General features: G+C 47.2%; 5 protein-coding genes across 5 annotated transcripts; 3 read left to right on the top strand and 2 right to left on the bottom strand.

Moving 5' to 3' along the window:
* Nucleotides 1-200: 200 nt before the first annotated feature.
* On the top strand, nt 201-928 carry LDX57_008717 (3-hydroxyacyl-CoA dehydrogenase family protein; the record flags this gene model as incomplete). The annotated part of the gene is made up of 2 exons (XM_046090439.1): nt 201-461; nt 539-928. 2 exons carry the CDS (start codon nt 201-203, stop codon nt 926-928), a joined length of 651 nt encoding a protein of 216 aa, XP_045946414.1.
* A 1,123-nt stretch (nt 929-2,051) lies between these two features.
* LDX57_008716 (uncharacterized protein) lies at nt 2,052-2,582 on the bottom strand (the record flags this gene model as incomplete). The annotated part of the gene is made up of 1 exon (XM_046090438.1): nt 2,052-2,582. The coding sequence occupies one exon, from the start codon at nt 2,580-2,582 to the stop codon at nt 2,052-2,054; it is 531 nt and encodes a 176-aa protein (XP_045946413.1).
* A 1,684-nt stretch (nt 2,583-4,266) lies between these two features.
* LDX57_008715 (uncharacterized protein) lies at nt 4,267-5,775 on the top strand (the record flags this gene model as incomplete). The annotated part of the gene is made up of 7 exons (XM_046090437.1): nt 4,267-4,433; nt 4,489-4,502; nt 4,557-4,629; nt 4,690-5,021; nt 5,075-5,218; nt 5,271-5,485; nt 5,539-5,775. The coding sequence occupies 7 exons, from the start codon at nt 4,267-4,269 to the stop codon at nt 5,773-5,775; spliced, it is 1,182 nt and encodes a 393-aa protein (XP_045946412.1).
* Nucleotides 5,776-9,207: 3,432 nt separating this feature from the next.
* LDX57_008714 (ABC transporter ATP-binding protein) lies at nt 9,208-13,346 on the top strand (the record flags this gene model as incomplete). The annotated part of the gene is made up of 3 exons (XM_046090436.1): nt 9,208-9,282; nt 9,344-10,289; nt 10,348-13,346. 3 exons carry the CDS (start codon nt 9,208-9,210, stop codon nt 13,344-13,346), a joined length of 4,020 nt encoding a protein of 1,339 aa, XP_045946411.1.
* Nucleotides 13,347-13,701: 355 nt separating this feature from the next.
* On the bottom strand, nt 13,702-15,566 carry LDX57_008713 (uncharacterized protein; the record flags this gene model as incomplete). The annotated part of the gene is made up of 4 exons (XM_046090435.1): nt 13,702-14,636; nt 14,698-14,750; nt 15,045-15,311; nt 15,382-15,566. The coding sequence occupies 4 exons, from the start codon at nt 15,564-15,566 to the stop codon at nt 13,702-13,704; spliced, it is 1,440 nt and encodes a 479-aa protein (XP_045946410.1).
* Nucleotides 15,567-17,123: the final 1,557 nt, after the last annotated feature.

Raw genomic sequence — 17,123 nt, 5'->3', positions numbered from 1 at the left:
CCGGGACTTGGTCGTCGATCGTCGTCATAGGGTCCGATATGGATATTGCCTAATCGGGTAGCGGAAAGCGTCTTCCGATGTATGAGGCCTTTCTCCCAGAACATCACCGAGGCTGGCAAATAGATACTACGCCCCGCTGGTTTATTTATATTCGTTAAGTCCAGCGGAAACTTGAAGGCGCAAATTCACAGAAGTCTATCATGTCCTCCCCTATCAAAACTGTCGGTGTGATTGGCGCAGGCGTCATCGGCGCCAGTTGGACGGCACTGTTCCTCGCCAAAGGACTCAAAGTGATCGTAACAGATCCAGCACCAGGAGCTGAGGCCAGGATCCGTGACTATCTGCAACAGTACTGCTCCGCGGTACCAAATGCCACAGTTGCGCTCGCTGCTTGCTTAGAAAACTTCGCATTTGTCAACAACATCGACCCTTACCTCGAGAGCCTAGACTTGATACAAGAGGTTAGTTTTCGATCATTCCCTGATTGAATTTCATCTTAAATATCCGTCATTTACCCAGTACTGACCAATCATCACAGAACGGACCAGAGAGGGTAGACTTCAAACGCCGTCTCTTCGCACATCTAGACGCAAAAACCCCCTCTCACGTTCTCATCGCATCCTCCTCCTCAGGCCTCCCAGCATCACAATTCGTCACAGAATGCACCAACAACCCATCTCGCATTCTCATCGGACACCCCTTCAACCCTCCACACCTAGTACCCCTGGTTGAAGTCGTCCCTCACCCGGGAACGAGCCAGGAATACGTAACAGCCGCATACCAGTTCTATCAACACCTAGACAAGGATCCAGTGATTGTCAAACAAGAAACGCCCGGATTTATTGCCAACCGCTTGCAAGCCGCTGTCTGTGCTGAAGCATACAGTCTCGTTTCAAGGGGGATTGTCTCCGCAGAAGATCTCGGTTAGTACATATCTTTGTACACTCATGGATTCAGTTCGTGTTAACACATCCAAGATAAAACTGTAACATCTGGTCTAGGCCTGCGGTGGGCTCTGACAGGACCGATTATGACCAACACCCTCGGTGGCGGGAGTGACTTTAGCCATTTTATGGATCATCTGGGTCCGGCGTTGAAGTCTTGGATTGATGATATGGATCAGCATCGATTTTCTATGACTTCTCAGGATAGGGTTGATGCGCTGAAGAAGAAAGTGAGTGAGTGGGTATCACAGGTTGATTTGAAGAAAACGGAAGAGGACCGTGATTTCCTTTTAGCGGGTTTGGTTAGGAGTAAGCTGGATCAAGCTGGTAAGTCATAATAAACCAGGACAGGGTGACAATGAAAGGAAGATACAACATGTTTGAGCTAGATAGATAGATTCAGAGCTATGTGTACTCGAACTGTCGGCGATAGTAATTAGTATCACACATACAACAACACGGTGTGAATGCAAGCAGCACTAGGTAGTGACAACCATACAGGTTGGTTAGCAGGCTCACGACCGTCAAGTGACTCGAGCACTGGCGAACGTCTATAAAAGCTTCATTTAATTGAATCTATCTTCAAGACGTCCGATATCCTTCACGGATGTTCCCCCCTTCAGTGGTTGATATTTCTCATCTTCTTGTTATCAAACTGGCCCTTGGCATCGTAGCTTTCTACAGAATATCTAAAAACAAAGCCCTTTCACCGTTCAAGTAATACACAACACGCACATAGACTATCAAAGACATTCCTTCCCGTGCATGGTAACTGATGATTGGGCAATAACATCCAAGTGCATCATCATAAGCTCTATCCAAAATCCTTTTCGCTTTCGGAAGCAAATGCGAAAAACAAAGGAGCTTGACGGCCATAGAAATGTGGTCGTAGTTGATTGGGCCTCATGAGTTCCGCTCTTTCTATGAGCGTAATGAGTAATGGGAAACCTGAACGCGGGTTGCAACTTTGACACAACAAGAACAAGAATAAGTAGAGCAGAGTACTCTGTTTCTATAACAGAGAGAATAACACTACTGACCTAGCTAGATAGAAAGACACGTGTAACAGAAAAGGCCTTTAGGGCCTGCTCAGGGACCTCCGAGGACCTATCCGAACCTCAGGGCGTAAGAGGTCATGGAACTGTAATCGTCAGCATCGTCATCACTATCAGTGCCAACGATGTCCTCTAGTTCTGGATGAACAGGAATGATGTATCTGAGCTGGTCCAAGCAGCTTGCCCGCTTGATTCCTTCCCAATCCATACCGCCCGACCACTGCCGGATGTCCTGTTCATGGGGAGGGACGGTAACGTTCTCGACATTATGGGCATGTTTCCCACGTCTTATAATAACGAGTATTTCCTTACTTACTTGATCTGGGTGCGAGAGAGGGTCTATCTCAAACCCAAAGCTGTCGAGTGCTTCACCAGATGGCGGCTTCTGCTCGAAAACCTCGCGAGCGTTGGGGTTGATGACGGAGCATAGGGTGCGACATTTAGTAGAACGGTATATTTTGACAGACGCTCCAGAGTCTACACCATCTCGCTGAGCCAGTTCGCGGGTCCAGGTGCTAGGCTGAGGCTTGCGCCAGTATTGGTTCCCACTAATGAAATACGGTCCGTTTTGGAAGGTAAGCATTGTGGAATCCCCCGTAATGTAGTGCAGCTCCCTCCACCCATCACAGTGTCTGACTAGACCATTCAGAGTTCCATACGCACGCAAACCACCCATGTCATCAATCACGGTAAGTGTCTCAAGGCACAGACCAGGAAGTAGTTTGAGGGCCCAGACGAGTGGGAATGCTGTATAATTAAGTTGACCAGGCAACGACAACTTGATTGCTCGGCTGCCGACACGGATCCGGCGGATCTGTTTAAGTACAGATCTAGGCAGAGGGGAGAGCTTGTCGAGCATATTATCGACCCTTTCAAAAGCAAACAAGACTTGGCCCAGCCAAGAGTCTCTGATATCTTGATTGATTAAACGGCAAGAGCGCAACAACGCCAGAGAATTGGGTGCGGGCTTCATCCGCTTGATGTATCCTAACACGTAACTGACAAATCGCTGGCCGTGGGTGAGGCGAGTGGAAGAGAAAACGTGGCCGTAAATTTGCAGGCGTAACTCTGGTGGAAGAAGCAAGAGCCGGCATGTGATCTCTTTCTGTCCGTGCGGCTTTGCCATTGCGCAATGCATGCTGCAAGTAATTTGAAAGTGAAGTATTTTTGAAGAAGTCGGTAGATCAAAAACCACTGCCTCGATATACCTGGGTGATGGGGGGAACTACAGTCAAATATATACAACAGGAGCGAAAAGGACAATTCCGATTGAGAAATCAATTGAGGGTTACTATAGCTAGAAAACCAGAAATGTAAGAACAGAAAAAGAAGGATCAAATGAGCACACACACAACAACGAAAAAAAGAGCGAAAACATACAACAGCCGGGATTCGCTGGTGGTCACCCACCCAACTACTAACCGGCCGGCGTGTGGCTTAAGTACGGCTGAGCGGACGGGAAGCCCTGTTCTCCACACCCTGTGGTCGTATGTACTGGTACACATGTAGATATCGAAGATGTAGAGCATAGAGGATATGCCAAGCTAGAGCGATTCCAATCATGAAACCATCTTGTTGAGTCTTGTTGTATCTATTCTTTTCATTGTTCTTTGTTAGATCTAGAACATATGGCCCGTTGTCTTGTCTGCAAGACATGCACAAAGTCATTGAAGATAACAAGCAACCAAGAAATTGGCCTGATCTCCAAGAAATGTGCACCTAACAAAGCCCGACCTGGTTTCATGTCGCATCTTTGTACGATATCTGCCTGTTTTGTGAAATCCCCTTAATTCCACTTAGAAGGACTTTATCTAGGGAGTTATCCTGTTATGCACCCCACAAAGTAGCTGGCACGCGGTGTTATGAACAATATACTGGAGCGTGCTTTTGAACTAGAGTTAGACTACGGTTTATCTGCCTGCGGACGAGGCGGATGTTCGGAGTACGAACAATGCGCTTCATATAAGCAACCAATAAGCCAGAAGTTGTGATTTAGTTGCTTATATCGTGACGTTAGTCTTCCTTACTAACACCAGACAATGAACGTTTCTAGCTCCATGACTGGGCGATGAGTGATTCGATTTCTCCACAGTTGGTCAGCTACAGAATCCTGGGACGTACTCCGTGGTAGGCGTGGGTAGTCACGGCCCCAGCAGTCCCACTTTTCTGTCCGAGGCCGGAGCATACTTCTCTTGTAGTTTGATAAATAATACTTATGGGTTCCTAAGCAGACATTTGACATATGCATATTATCTTGTCTAGTCAAAATGAATATGCGCAATCAGGAGGAGGTTGTTCACACCGATCTAAGCACGCGCGATAACAAACCCAACGATGAAGAGGACTGCGACCCTAAGTCAGAGGCCCTGGCTAATGAGGACCCGTTTGGAAATGAAAATGGAGCGAAAGTCAAGTATCATATTATGAAGTGGTGGTAAGTGTCAGGATTCTCTATGACGCATTTGGTGATATCCTGCTAATCGTTACAGGCAATGTGGAATGCGTGAGTTATCTCAGGCAGCACAATGCCTTCGAAGCTAAACATGATTGAAAACAGTAATGATTGCTGAAAACATCTCCCTGGGAATTCTATCACTCCCATCTGCTGTCGCAACTCTTGGAATCGTCCCGTAAGCTTGAAATAACCGGCCTAATCGGTTTAGCCGGTAGTCCACTCACACTCCATGTAGGGCGCTACTTCTCATCCTAGGTTTATCAGGGATAACTTGGTATACCGGGTTCATTCTGAACCAGTTCAAACTCCGATACCCGCACATCCACAGTATGGGCGATGCGGGTGAGCTGCTCATGGGCCGATTCGGGCGCGAGTTTCTAGGACTCGGGCAGCTATTATTCTTGACCTTCATCATGGCCAGCCATCTATTAACATTCACGGTTGTCATGAATGAACTGACTGATCATGGGGCTTGTACAATTGCTTTCGGAATTGTTGGGCTAGTCATTAGCTTCATCGGGGCTCTCCCTCGAACTATGGATAAGGTTTACCTGATCTCCATCGCCTGTAAGTAAGCCCACTACTCCTATGACTAGAGTAATTGTTGATCGTTTCCATAGCATTTGTTAGCATTTTGACGGCGATCATTGTGGCCATGATTGCAATCGGCATTCAAGCCCCGACACATGTGCCTATCGATATCACCACCGACACTACCTTTGTTAAGGGATTCTTGTCGACTACTAACATCGTCTTTGCATACGGTATGGCCTCTTGTACTCTTTCCCAGTTAGTATCCTGGTACTAATTATGTAGCTGCTCATGTGGCTTTTTTCGGCTTCATGTCTGAAATGGAAGACGCTCGGGAGTTCCCCAAGTCTCTCGCTATGATGCAGATTTCCCAAACCTGCCTATATGTGGTCACTTCAATGGTGATTTATTGCTACGCAGGGCCTGATGTTCTGTCCCCAGCTTTGAGCTCCGCCGGCCACATTATGAAAAAGGTTGGATACGGACTTGCCATTCCAACTGTACGTCATCAATCTCTATGCTGCATCCTGCGAAAGCTAATCTTACACAAAAGGTCGTATTTTCCGGAGTCGTCCTGGGTCATGTTGCTTGCAAATATACCTACGTTCGCATTTTCAGGGGCACATCTCATATGCATGAGAAAAGCCTTGTATCAATTGGTGCCTGGGTTTTGATTGCGTTCATTACATGGACGGTCGCGTGGGTGATCATGGAATCGATTCCCGTTTTTAACGATCTACTGAGTCTCATTGTGAGTATCTGCATGAACTCCCCGAGTATCCAGCGCTAATCCAAATCACAGAGTGCCCTTTTCGGTAGCTGGTTTAGCTGTTAGTATCCATGATGAGGCTTGATCGATTATAAAACATACTGACAAGCTGCACAGACGGGCTGCCCGCAATCTTTTGGCTGGCTATGAACCGGGGACTATGGTTCTCTTCATATAAGAAAGCATGTCTGACAGTTCTTAATGTGGCTATTTTGGCTATCGCATGCGCCATTGTGAGTGATAGTCTTCTCCTTTATACTTCTCATCTTACCATTCTCGACGTCATTTTCTAATCTCTTGCTTTAAAGTGTGGATTGGGACTATATGTATCCGGAAAATCGATCCACGACGATTCGAAAGGTGGCAGTTGGTCTTGTGCAAATAACGCCTAATGTTGAGGGATAAACTAGGCATAAATTAATAAGGAGCATATGCGGAGTATAATGGGACCCTCAGTGGCGATCAAGAATTTGAGACATGTAAAAATCTGAATAGAAGCCTCCCCTTCCTTCGACTCCGGCACCGGTATCGGAGGGTGACATTACGAATAAGGCGTTCCTTATATGGATCACTAGGAAACCTCCCGTTTTATAGTGGAGTTAGAAGCTGGTTTCAACCAGTCAACGTGATTCCATTATACAATGACAGACCTATCGGAAATGTGAAGGGATCTTCTCGAATATTAAAGTGGGTCTCGGTTATCCGCGGCGGGAGATTCTTGGCAGGAGCTGTGTCTGATTCATAGCTCCTGAAGCAGGAAAACATTGTGGACTGGATTCAGAAAGCAACTGAAAACCTTTACTGATAGCATGAGTGTAGACAGGGGTTAGGCCACATTCTAGAAGGGTCATATCTTTTCATGGATTCCGGCACTCTTGGGGTTTACGCTCTTCGAGTGAGATATCCTGAAGATAACAAAAGCCTCTAATCCGACTAGTCGATCTCTCAATTACAAGCATAACAGTGAGCTCTATTGGAAACTTTTGGTAGGAAGGATGTAATGAATCTACTAGTCAATCTTCTCATGCGGCGATGCTATTGAAGCCTTTTGATAGCTGAAGTGCCGACAACCTATAGGTAAACTATCTCATTCCTGTGTCTGGATTTGTTGCACTCCCAGTGGTAATGCTCATGCTTTAAGCAAAGCATTATTATCTTGTTACTGCATACGAAAGCTGGTGAGGACTCCTCCGCAGATGGTACAGCAACAATGAGCGTAGGTGTCACTTTTAGATAGGGCTGAAGCTTTGGGAACTTTGAATTCATTATTACCTCAAGCATGTAGAAAGCTGTCTCATTGGCGACTGAGCAGTCTTAGTAAGTCACTTTATTTTCAGATTTTATAGGTTTTAATGATCTCCGACAGCAATATAATCTATCTTCATCTGGAAATGCTAGGTAGCTAGATTCGGCTGCACTAACAAAACATTAATTATGCAGACATAACCAGCTGCTTACAAAGCCTACATAAAATCCACAGCAAGCAGTTGGTGGAATTTTCAGTTCCCCAAATGGTATCTCGCTCAACTCATTAACATAACCAATGTATACTAGAGGGGTTGCTGATTCTGTGAATATGACGGGAGAATGTTCTTTCACCTGAGGAGTTGGCTGTATCGGCGTGTCAGCACACCACGACCGCCAAGTCCAGGAAATATATCTTTCGATCAGGTCACCACACGCATGGCACACAGCCATTTGCGGATGTACCAGGACCGGGTGCGCAGCAGTGGTCAAAAACAATGAATATGAATATGCTTTGAGAGACTAATGATTGAATTGGTGATTATTCAAGGTCTTCCGGTGCCTCGGAGGGTAAAGCAAACAGCGAAATACATGACAGCTTGCCTCAGGCATCTACACGCCTACAACATTTATCTCCCCTACTGCCACCAACCATGTACTAATCACTTTAGACCCCATTCTTGGCCTCAGACAGCTTAAGAGAAGACTCTCCGCCAGGTATTGTGTAGAAGAATCAGGTGCTTCGAGCAATCCGCCAAACCCTCGCTAAAGGCAAGTTCCGAAAACCTTTATATGAAGCGGAAGGTTCCATGAAAATAAGCGGTATTTGCCATGAAATCGGCCATGAAGACCACGTGATATTGAAGATATAAAGGGCCTTTCTATCCCCTAGTTAGCATTAAAGCAAGCTTCAATAATTCATTCAATTTTTCTTCCACTTCGGTAGCCTACCCCTGGCACCCCAAATTCCTACATATTGCGACCCTACAAGGACATAGGTCATGCGGGAAGAAAGCGATATGGTGATTGATGGTGATGCTCTTGATCCTAGGCTTATCTCGCTTCATCTGCTAACTCTGTGACTCGCCCAACCTTGGCTAAGAGGGGCAATTGAAGAATGTTGATCAGTATCTCACAGCAGCTAACCTTAAAGTGGATCAATGTCCGAAAAAATAATCACTTTCTCTCAGGGATCATGGTTTTCTTGATCTAGCAATGTCCCTTGTGATCGGAATATCTCTGCGACTCACTGTTCAGTCCAAGTGGTAAGGTAAATAAAATGCTGGCCCTATGGCCTATACCTTGGAACCAGGCTGAATTGTCGACTTGAATTTCTACTGTGTAACTTCTGGCACAAGCAACTTGCCTGTCAACCTGAATAGAACTGATAGCTCGCTCGATCCACTACCAGAGTTAGTGCGATAGTAAAAATCTCGATCTCAATATCTACTGTGCCTGGTGATTGTGACAAAGAATTAATCAACATTCCTCAGTAAGCATCTCCAGTTACAGCAAAATTCTTTGTGGCAATCCTTGGCTAATGCAGCCTTTTCCGTTCTGCCAAAAGCGTGTGAAACATTTCATCAGTTCAAATGTTATCCTTGCTACTGCGTATCTGTAGGATATTCCGTATTGTGGCTTGAACTATTATAGAAAAGCTCCGAATATGATCTTTCTCCTAGCAATATTTCCCATGTAACGGCTTGCCCCATTGAGTAAATGGTCTCCTACAGATGAACCTCCGCTCGCCACCGGGGTGAATTGAAGCTAACTAAAGTCTCAACATGTAAGCGCTTAACCTATTGAGCCATTAGAGCATGCAGCTAGTTTGTAGTTAGCGCATGTAGGGTTCAATGAATCATGACAAACACCGTAGCATGGTGCTGTAGCTAGCGCGTACGAGTTACCCGATTGAAAATAACGCGGTTGGTACATATGGTATGTATCGTGTAAGATACGTGGACTTTGCCGTTTCGATTATCTGATCATCAGATAATCTTCCTATCCCAAAAGGTTCGGCACGGTCGTTTTACGTAATTAATGGTGATGGCAAGTACTGTCCGATTGGGAGTGTATGCTAGACCCTTGTTAGAGGCGAAATCGGTGAAATACTGCTTCAATCAAGGGTGAGTGGTGTTCAACAGTCCCCTCAGTTTTCGCTGTAGTTATCTGTGCTGTTGACGTCAGTCGTGTTTGTTATTGAAGAAGATGGCGGCGTCTGAGTCCCTAAAGGATCCTCAGTCAGGGGACGTCACAGAGGGCAAAATCAAAAGTCGATCGGCAGTAAGAATCCCGTCTTTCGTAAGATGAAGGGCTTTGACAGTGATCACTAACCATGGGATAGGTCGAGGTGGTGGTAGGGTTTTTTCCGACGGGCAAAGACATCAAGACCGCATTCACTTTCATCCGCTTGCTTTTCTCGCTCAATTACACTTCCGTCGACATCGCACTTATAGCCGTCGGCACCTTTTTTGCCATCGCAGCAGGCATCCCGGAACCATTACTCGGTATTGTGCTGGGTCAATTGATCAACGAACTCAACGATGTCTCCTGTTCCCCCGCGGCGTACGATCCTTCCTCTGTCCGTACAAAGGTTCTTTACCTCATCTATATTACAATATTCAATTTCGCCGCTATCTACATATACGCAGCGTGCTGGGCCCTGGTGAGCGAGCGCGTGGCTCGTCGCTATCGCAAAGCCTACTTTCGCAGTTTGATCCGCCAAGAAGCTGCATTTCATGACACATTGCCCTCAGGTCAGGTTATCTCCCGGCTCGTGAGTGATATCGAAACGGTGCAGTCAGGAACCTCCGAAAAAGTAGGCATATACATCGCCACTCTCTCCTACTTTGTCACGGCGTATGTCGTGGCGTTCATCAAAGTGCCGATCATCGCAGCTATCCTGATTTCCATCGTGCCTTGCTTTTTTGCAATGGCGTTGGTGGGTGGGCACTTTACCTCGAAATATGGGAACCGCGTGGGTAAACATGTTGAACGCGCTACTTCTATCGCGTCCTCGAGCCTGTCGCATCTACGGATAGTACATGCTTTCAATGCTCATAAGCGTTTAGAGGACCTGTTCTCTTCGAACTTATTCCATGCCCGCAAGGATGCGTTGAAGAAGGCGGGTGTACACGCGGCACAAATGGGGTCGCTGTTCTTCATTGTGTACTCATCAAATGCCTTGGCATATTGGAAGGGAGCAAATCTCATTTCTGATTACCTGGACGGCTTGGGATCTGGCGTCTCCCTTGGAGCAGTTTACACTGTCATCTTCATCCTCATTGACGGTTAGTTGTGCACTCAGTTTTGAACCATTGGAGACAACTACTAACAGAAAGAGCATAGCCTCTTTTATCCTCAGTCAGGTTTCACCGTATATGCACGTCTTCAGCTCCGCTGCGAGCGCGTCCGAGCGGCTAATGGAGGTTATAAAGCGCGACTCCAACATTGATGGTACCGTGGAGACAGGAGGAGGTGTAGACCTCTCTGACAAAGAGATAGTGTTTGAGGATGTTCATTTTACGTATCCAGCACGGCCTTCGAATCCCGTCCTACAAGGTGTCAGCTGTGTAATCCCTACAAAGAAGCACACGGCCATTGTTGGGCCATCGGGCGGTGGCAAATCGACCATTGTGGCTCTTCTTGAACGGTTCTACGATCCATCTACAGGCAATGTATTCATCGGGAGACAAGAGATCCGAAGCGTGAATGTCGCCAATCTTCGCGGGCAGATGGGTTTTGTACAACAAGAGTCCCAGCTGTTGGATCGATCTATCTTGGAGAACATCGCATACGGCCTCGTTGGATCCACATCACATGAAGACCTGGCTGATGTGATCTTGGATATGAGCCTGGCAGGTGTGGTGGAGCAAATTCAATCAGGATCTTCTGAAAGTGAGGTTCTTGCAAATTGCGATCGCAGGATTGTTGAAATTTTCAACCGGGCCAAGGAAGCAGCTGAGAAGGCCAACGCACTGTCATTCATTGAAACTCAACCGTTTGGGATCGCCACTAGTGTTGGAACTGCTGGAGGTCAGCTTAGCGGCGGCCAAAGGCAAAGGATTGCACTTGCTACCGCACTGGTTCGTGAACCTAAGCTTCTAGTTCTGGATGAAGCAACTGCTGCACTCGACTCTATGAGCGAGAGGCTAATCCACGAAGCCTTGCTCAAAGTCTCTGGAACTACAACGATTGTCTCTATTGCGCACCGCATGGCAGCTGTGAAGGATGCTGATCAAATCATAGTCATCGAGAAGGGGAAGGTTGTTGAGCACGGTTCCCCTCAGGAGCTATTAGAGCGTGGTGGCAGATATACGGCTATGATTGGGCAGCAAAAGATAGACCAAGGGGATGTTCAAGACCTCCTACCAACAACCGGCAGTATTATTGAGACATCTGAATCTCAATACCAACTTGCTATTGTGAGTGAGAAAGATCACATTGATGAGAAACAAAAGGACGATGCCACCGAGGCGCAAACAGCACTACCAGAAGAAGATACCCCTGGATCAACACTTCAAACACTGAAAATCTCTTTCTCGTTTATCCGCCCAAATCTCCTTTCTATTGTTCCTGGCTTGGGCATGTCAGTTATTATCGGCGCCAGTTACAGCTCAAATGCGGTGTTGTTCGGACATACACTTGGAGCACTGAGTCCCTGCAGAGGAACTGACAGCATCCGACACAGTGGAAGTTTCTTTGGCCTGATGTTCTTCGTCGTCGGACTTGTGGAGCTCTTTGCCAACATCATCGGCGGCTGCGCGTATGGATGGGCGGCAGATCAAGCTCTATATCGAATCCGCGTTTCATCCTTTCGATCCCTACTTGGCCAGACTATCACCTGGCATGGAGCCGGTGGTCGAAGCCCAGGGACACTTATTTCATACCTGACCGGCGATGCATCGGCTATCAGTGGCCTGACCGGCATCACGATTGGTCTTCTTCTCGCGACTACAGTCAACCTCTTCGCGGGTGTTATCATTTCGTTTATTGTGGCTTGGAAAATCTCTATTGTCCTCGTCCCTACGATCCCCGTCCTCCTTGCTGCCGGATTTATGAAATTACGAGTACAAAGCCAATTTGCCGAACGTCACAAGAAGGCATTCTCTCGCGTTACAGAGATCACCGTCGAAGCCCTGGGCAACTTGCGTTTTGTTGCCGGGTTCTCGCTTGAGAAACAGCTTTATCGGGAGTTTATCCATGCCATCCAGGGCCCATACAAAAAGACTATGAGAGCAATTACTTGGGGCAACTTCTGGTTGGCAACAGCCTTCAGCGTGAGTAATTTGATCAGCGCCCTCGCATACTGGTGGGGCTCCAAACAAATCGCTTCCGGCTTGTATTCCCAAACCCAGTTCTTTATTGTTCTGCCGGCTCTGCTTTTCAGCACCCAGTCTTGCGGCCAGATGCTTGCCCTAGCACCCGACCTAACCAAGGCAGGCAAAGCTGCATCCCGGATTGTTGATCTGGTCAACACAGATTCCGCGGCGAAGGAATTCGGTAGAGACAGCCACAAGCAAATAATGCCGTCGCTCGGAAAGTCAACCGTTGACATCGAAGCAAACTCAGAGTCTGTATCGCCCCCATTCAGCGAGACTGCAGTCGGCGCAGAGCTACGTCTGATCCAGTTCTCCTACCCTACATCACCTGATAAACCAGTGCTCAAGGGGTTGAATATCACCTTCGAGCCGGGCGGCTTCTACGCCTTAGTCGGACCTAGCGGGTCAGGCAAATCGACAATCTTCGCCATGCTAGAACGCTTCTACTATCCAGTATCCGGGTCAATCCTGATCGACGGCCTTGATATTACACAGGTCCTTTCCACCAGTTTCAGAGATGACATCGCGCTTGTGCCACAAGAAAGCGTCCTTTTCGAAAGCAGCGTCAAATTCAACATCGCACTAGGTGCAAGACCAGGCTACACGCCTACCCAAGCCGAGATTGAAGAAGCGTGCAAGCTTGCTCAGATCCACGACGTGATCATAGAGTTACCCGATGGCTACGAGACTATTTGTACCCACGGTGGGAAACAATTTTCTGGTGGTCAGCGCCAACGTCTCGCTATTGCCAGGGCCTTTATCCGCAAGCCCCGCTTATTACTTCTCGATGAATCTACGAGTGCTCTGGATGGGGACTCGGAAACCAAAGTTCAGAATGCCTTGTCCGGATTTCTTGGGAAAACAACCGTTATTGCGATCGCGCATCGCTTGAGGACTATCTATCGTGCAGATCAGATTTTTGTTATCGATGGTGGGAGATGTGTGGCACATGGTACGCATGCGCAGCTTATTGAGAAAAGTGATATGTATCGAGAGAGTGTGTTGCATCAGTCGCTTGATGTCTGATCTTTCGGGCTCATACATTCGTTTAGTGTAAGTATTCTACTTAGTCTAATTAGGTTTGTTTGTTTGATACTAGCAACCACAAGATGTTACGGGGGACTAGAAGAAGACCTGAAATATGTACTTTTGAGGTGTTGTGTTAGAGCTGAGAAGTATCCACTAGCAATTATATATTATAGTAAACGAACAAAAGCCGTCCTTTGCCATGAAAGCATCCCTTGTATGGTAGTAATTATTAAAACGAGGAGCTGATTAGAAGAAAGAAAAAAGGGAAGAAATATGGAAACAACACACATACTTGCACCATTCTCGTCTCGGAATCCACCCAGACCATCAATCCACCGAGCGCTTAAAAGCTTTAGAGCATAGTCCCCTTATTCTGCTTCCGGTCCACACTGAAGTTCCTCCAGACCATAATGCACGGGAACCCAAGGACAAGCACCGCTGTCGTAGCAATACAGCTGTACTTCTGACTATCACCCCAAGCATCATTGATAGCAGTTCGTATCTGGCCACCCATCGGGTATTCCATCTGTGTAAGATAGCCCCCAAGATAAATATCCGCCCAGTCAGCTTGAGCCGAAGCCGGAAGTCCGTCGATCAGCTTGTTCGGGAAGACATTGGTATAGATTGCCGAAGAAATCGCGTTACCGGCCGCACCACCCAAGCTGGCAAAGAGGCCAAGGATGGATAACATCATGGGAACGCCGTCATGGTCAGCAGCGGCCATGACGGCCATATCCTGGCCAATGACCAGCGTGCCTCCGGAGAAAGCGATGAAAATTTGGCACATGACGATGTAGCCGATGTTATCGTGCTCGCCGCGGAAGTGAATCATCAGTCCGGAACCAAGTAACATGAGGGGAAGTCCGAAGTAGAGACATGCATTTTTGAAGTGCTTGGTTTGTCGGATGTAGATTCCGAGAAGGGGAGCCCAAAAGCAGGACCCGATGTTATAGATTTGGTTCATGTATCCTCCGTGTGAGACGCTAAGATCGTACACGACCATGCAGAAGTTGAGGAAGTACAAATCCCAAATGGCATAGCCCATGTTGCAAATTGCCGAGAGAATACACGCTCCGAGTACTGTACGCTGTTTAAGGAGGTCATAACGGATGAATTGTTTGCGGGCGAAGAACTTTTCCCATGCAAAGAAACCGAAGAAAAGACAGAAGCCAACAACGAGCATTGCGATGAAGGTGGCTGATTTATATTCTGCTCGGCCGTAGGTTGTCAAACTGAAGGGTAGAAGGAGGAGGATGAATGCCGCCATTAAGATGAGCCCACCAATAACTAGTTACGCATTGAGAGTTAGCACCTCTTTATTTTGTTCGGAGAGCCCATCTTCACTTACCATCGAACTCATGAACATAATGCATAGCTGACTGGATCCATGTGCGGCCACTCCTATGGGGAACATAAATGCCCATTTTCTTTGCTTTGTTTTCATAAAATTTGAAAGCGACACCGAGTGGCAAGAGAACGCAGGGGAAAATTATTGCAAATGCACCATACGCCCAACGCCATGTTGACATGGATAAGAAGGACTGCGCGGCTAATGGACCCGTAAACGCAGTGCATATAAAGGGTGTATTGGAGAACCCAAAGGCAAAAGCACGGTTGCGAAGACCAGACGTATCAGCAAGGAAGACATCGAGGACCAAGTATATTGCATTGTAGCCCACCCAATACAACACATACCCGGCTGCGAAACCACTGGGTCCAGTGCATGATGCCAGCACAATAATACCCAAGATGAACAGACCCGTAAAGATGAACATACCCTCCGCTCTTCCCCAGACGTTTAAGATCTTGGCAATAGGAAGCTTCATCACACCCCCGACCACGGTGGCCAGGATTGCCGCAGTTGAAATTTCAGGGGCGGTTTGGAAATTCGCATACGCGTTGACGAGCACGTGTAGTCCTATCTGGGAGTGAAATGCTAACATAAAGAAGCACACCCAGATCCTATGTTATCCAGAACATGATTAGCGATGAGCACTGGAGCTGAAGGCAAGTGACGATGAATGTGACATACCAGGCATACATCGCCCACAAAGCATTTTTGCTCCAGACAAGTGCTGCGGCCTCAGCCTTGTTGACTCCAATAGCTCCATCCTCAGTAGTTTCGAGGGGTCTCTCCTGGGCCCCTTTGCCGTTAGTGCCAGAAAAACCATGTTTCTCAGCGTCAGTAGAAGGAGCTGTGTTCACATGGTCCGGCATGGGGTCCAAGGAAAGCCGACGATGATCGAGCGAAGCACGATTCGCCATGGAAATTGCCGTTCCAAACTCGACAAGCTATCGCGAGAAATGGAAAAGGCGAGCTTTGCTGAATCTTGCGATCAAGTCCTCTGGGGTCCCAAGACACGCGTTAAGTAAGCCAAAGCCCTAAACATTGCGGACACATGGCTGGAGCGCCTTCCAAGATAATTTTTCGCCGGACCAACACGGCTTTGTGGCGCTATTGCTTTTGAAAGACACTAAATCCTTCATCCTTCCCACACTGGCGCAGTAGCCTTGTTGGAGTAGAGAGTCGTACCACCTCGCAGCCGGGTATTGAGGTTTGCAAAGATACATGTTGTTTGTATCGGGATGTTACAGAGAGAGTACCCTTAAGTCTGCCAATCAGAACCCGCGGCCCCCGCGCCTTAATCTAATCTGATCATATCTAGTGAGACCCTGTTCCATCACCCGAAAGGGGCAAAACAAAATCAGGTCGGGAACCCTGACTCCTTCACCCAAGCAAGCCAGAAATTTTCCATGGCCTCCTTGGCATTCTTGATGGCAATTTATCATACCTTCCGATATGTAGGGGTTCGACAAAATCACGCAAATCCCTCCAGTAACCTCTGACATACCAGAGCGAGGACCGGGAGTTGCAAGCCTATCTAACCTTAACTATGGAGTTAGGTAGCATCCCAGATGGGTAAATGCCCAAGCTCAGGTTACATTACCATGAGAACTTTCCGGTCCCAGCTCGTCCTTCTGTCGGATTGCCAAACTCTACCATCATCCCGTCTCTTGGGTCGCGTCTTGGGCCACCTCGTGGCTACATCAGAAATGACATAAGCCTTGTTTATCAATCTGATAATCTCTGATGATCTTTCATAACCGCCGGTACCGGCCTTTTCCAACCGTGACGCGGAGCCTTCCGTGTCTTACCTCGCTAGCTAAATACACTAGCCTACCGTCAGGCTCGATTCTGTTTACTTAGATTCTTTGTTATCGAATAGAGATTTCTGTTTAATTCAGTATGATACTGATTTATTGAGGAGGACTAAGAACATCATATAACTCGCTAAATCATCTCCGAGTGACCGTGACTCAGCTCATATATTGGACAATTATCCAGCGATATCTATCACAGGTAACCCTACTGGATACATCAGGCTACGAAGGTTATAGTTGTATTGCCAGTGCTCACTGTGTTGAGTTTATTACACACACGTTCTCGATGTTACTGTTGCAATGCAAGGTCCGTCCATCCGTCCATAAATCCACCTAGAGGACTATTTACGTTTGAATAATTCTCCTCTGAGAACTGAAGTGGCGTGATTTACTTATCAATCTACTGAAATAGCCGGCTCCGGCTTATTTTCGAAATAATCACGGCCGGTCAAGTTTTCTCTCCAACCGAATCTAGATATTAAAGACACCTCGTGTTGCATTGCCAAGAGGATCTGGGTGCACGCATGTCTTAAATTTGCTTGGCTAAATCACCATTCTTGGCAAGCTCCGTGGGTAAAGAACTTTGAAAAATACAGCATCCACAATCCCGTT

Source organism: Aspergillus melleus (genome assembly GCF_016097325.1).
Source record: "Aspergillus melleus strain CBS 546.65 chromosome Unknown contig5, whole genome shotgun sequence".
NCBI classification, from domain to species: domain Eukaryota; kingdom Fungi; phylum Ascomycota; class Eurotiomycetes; order Eurotiales; family Aspergillaceae; genus Aspergillus; species Aspergillus melleus.
This window is presented reverse-complemented; position numbering and strand designations above follow the sequence as displayed.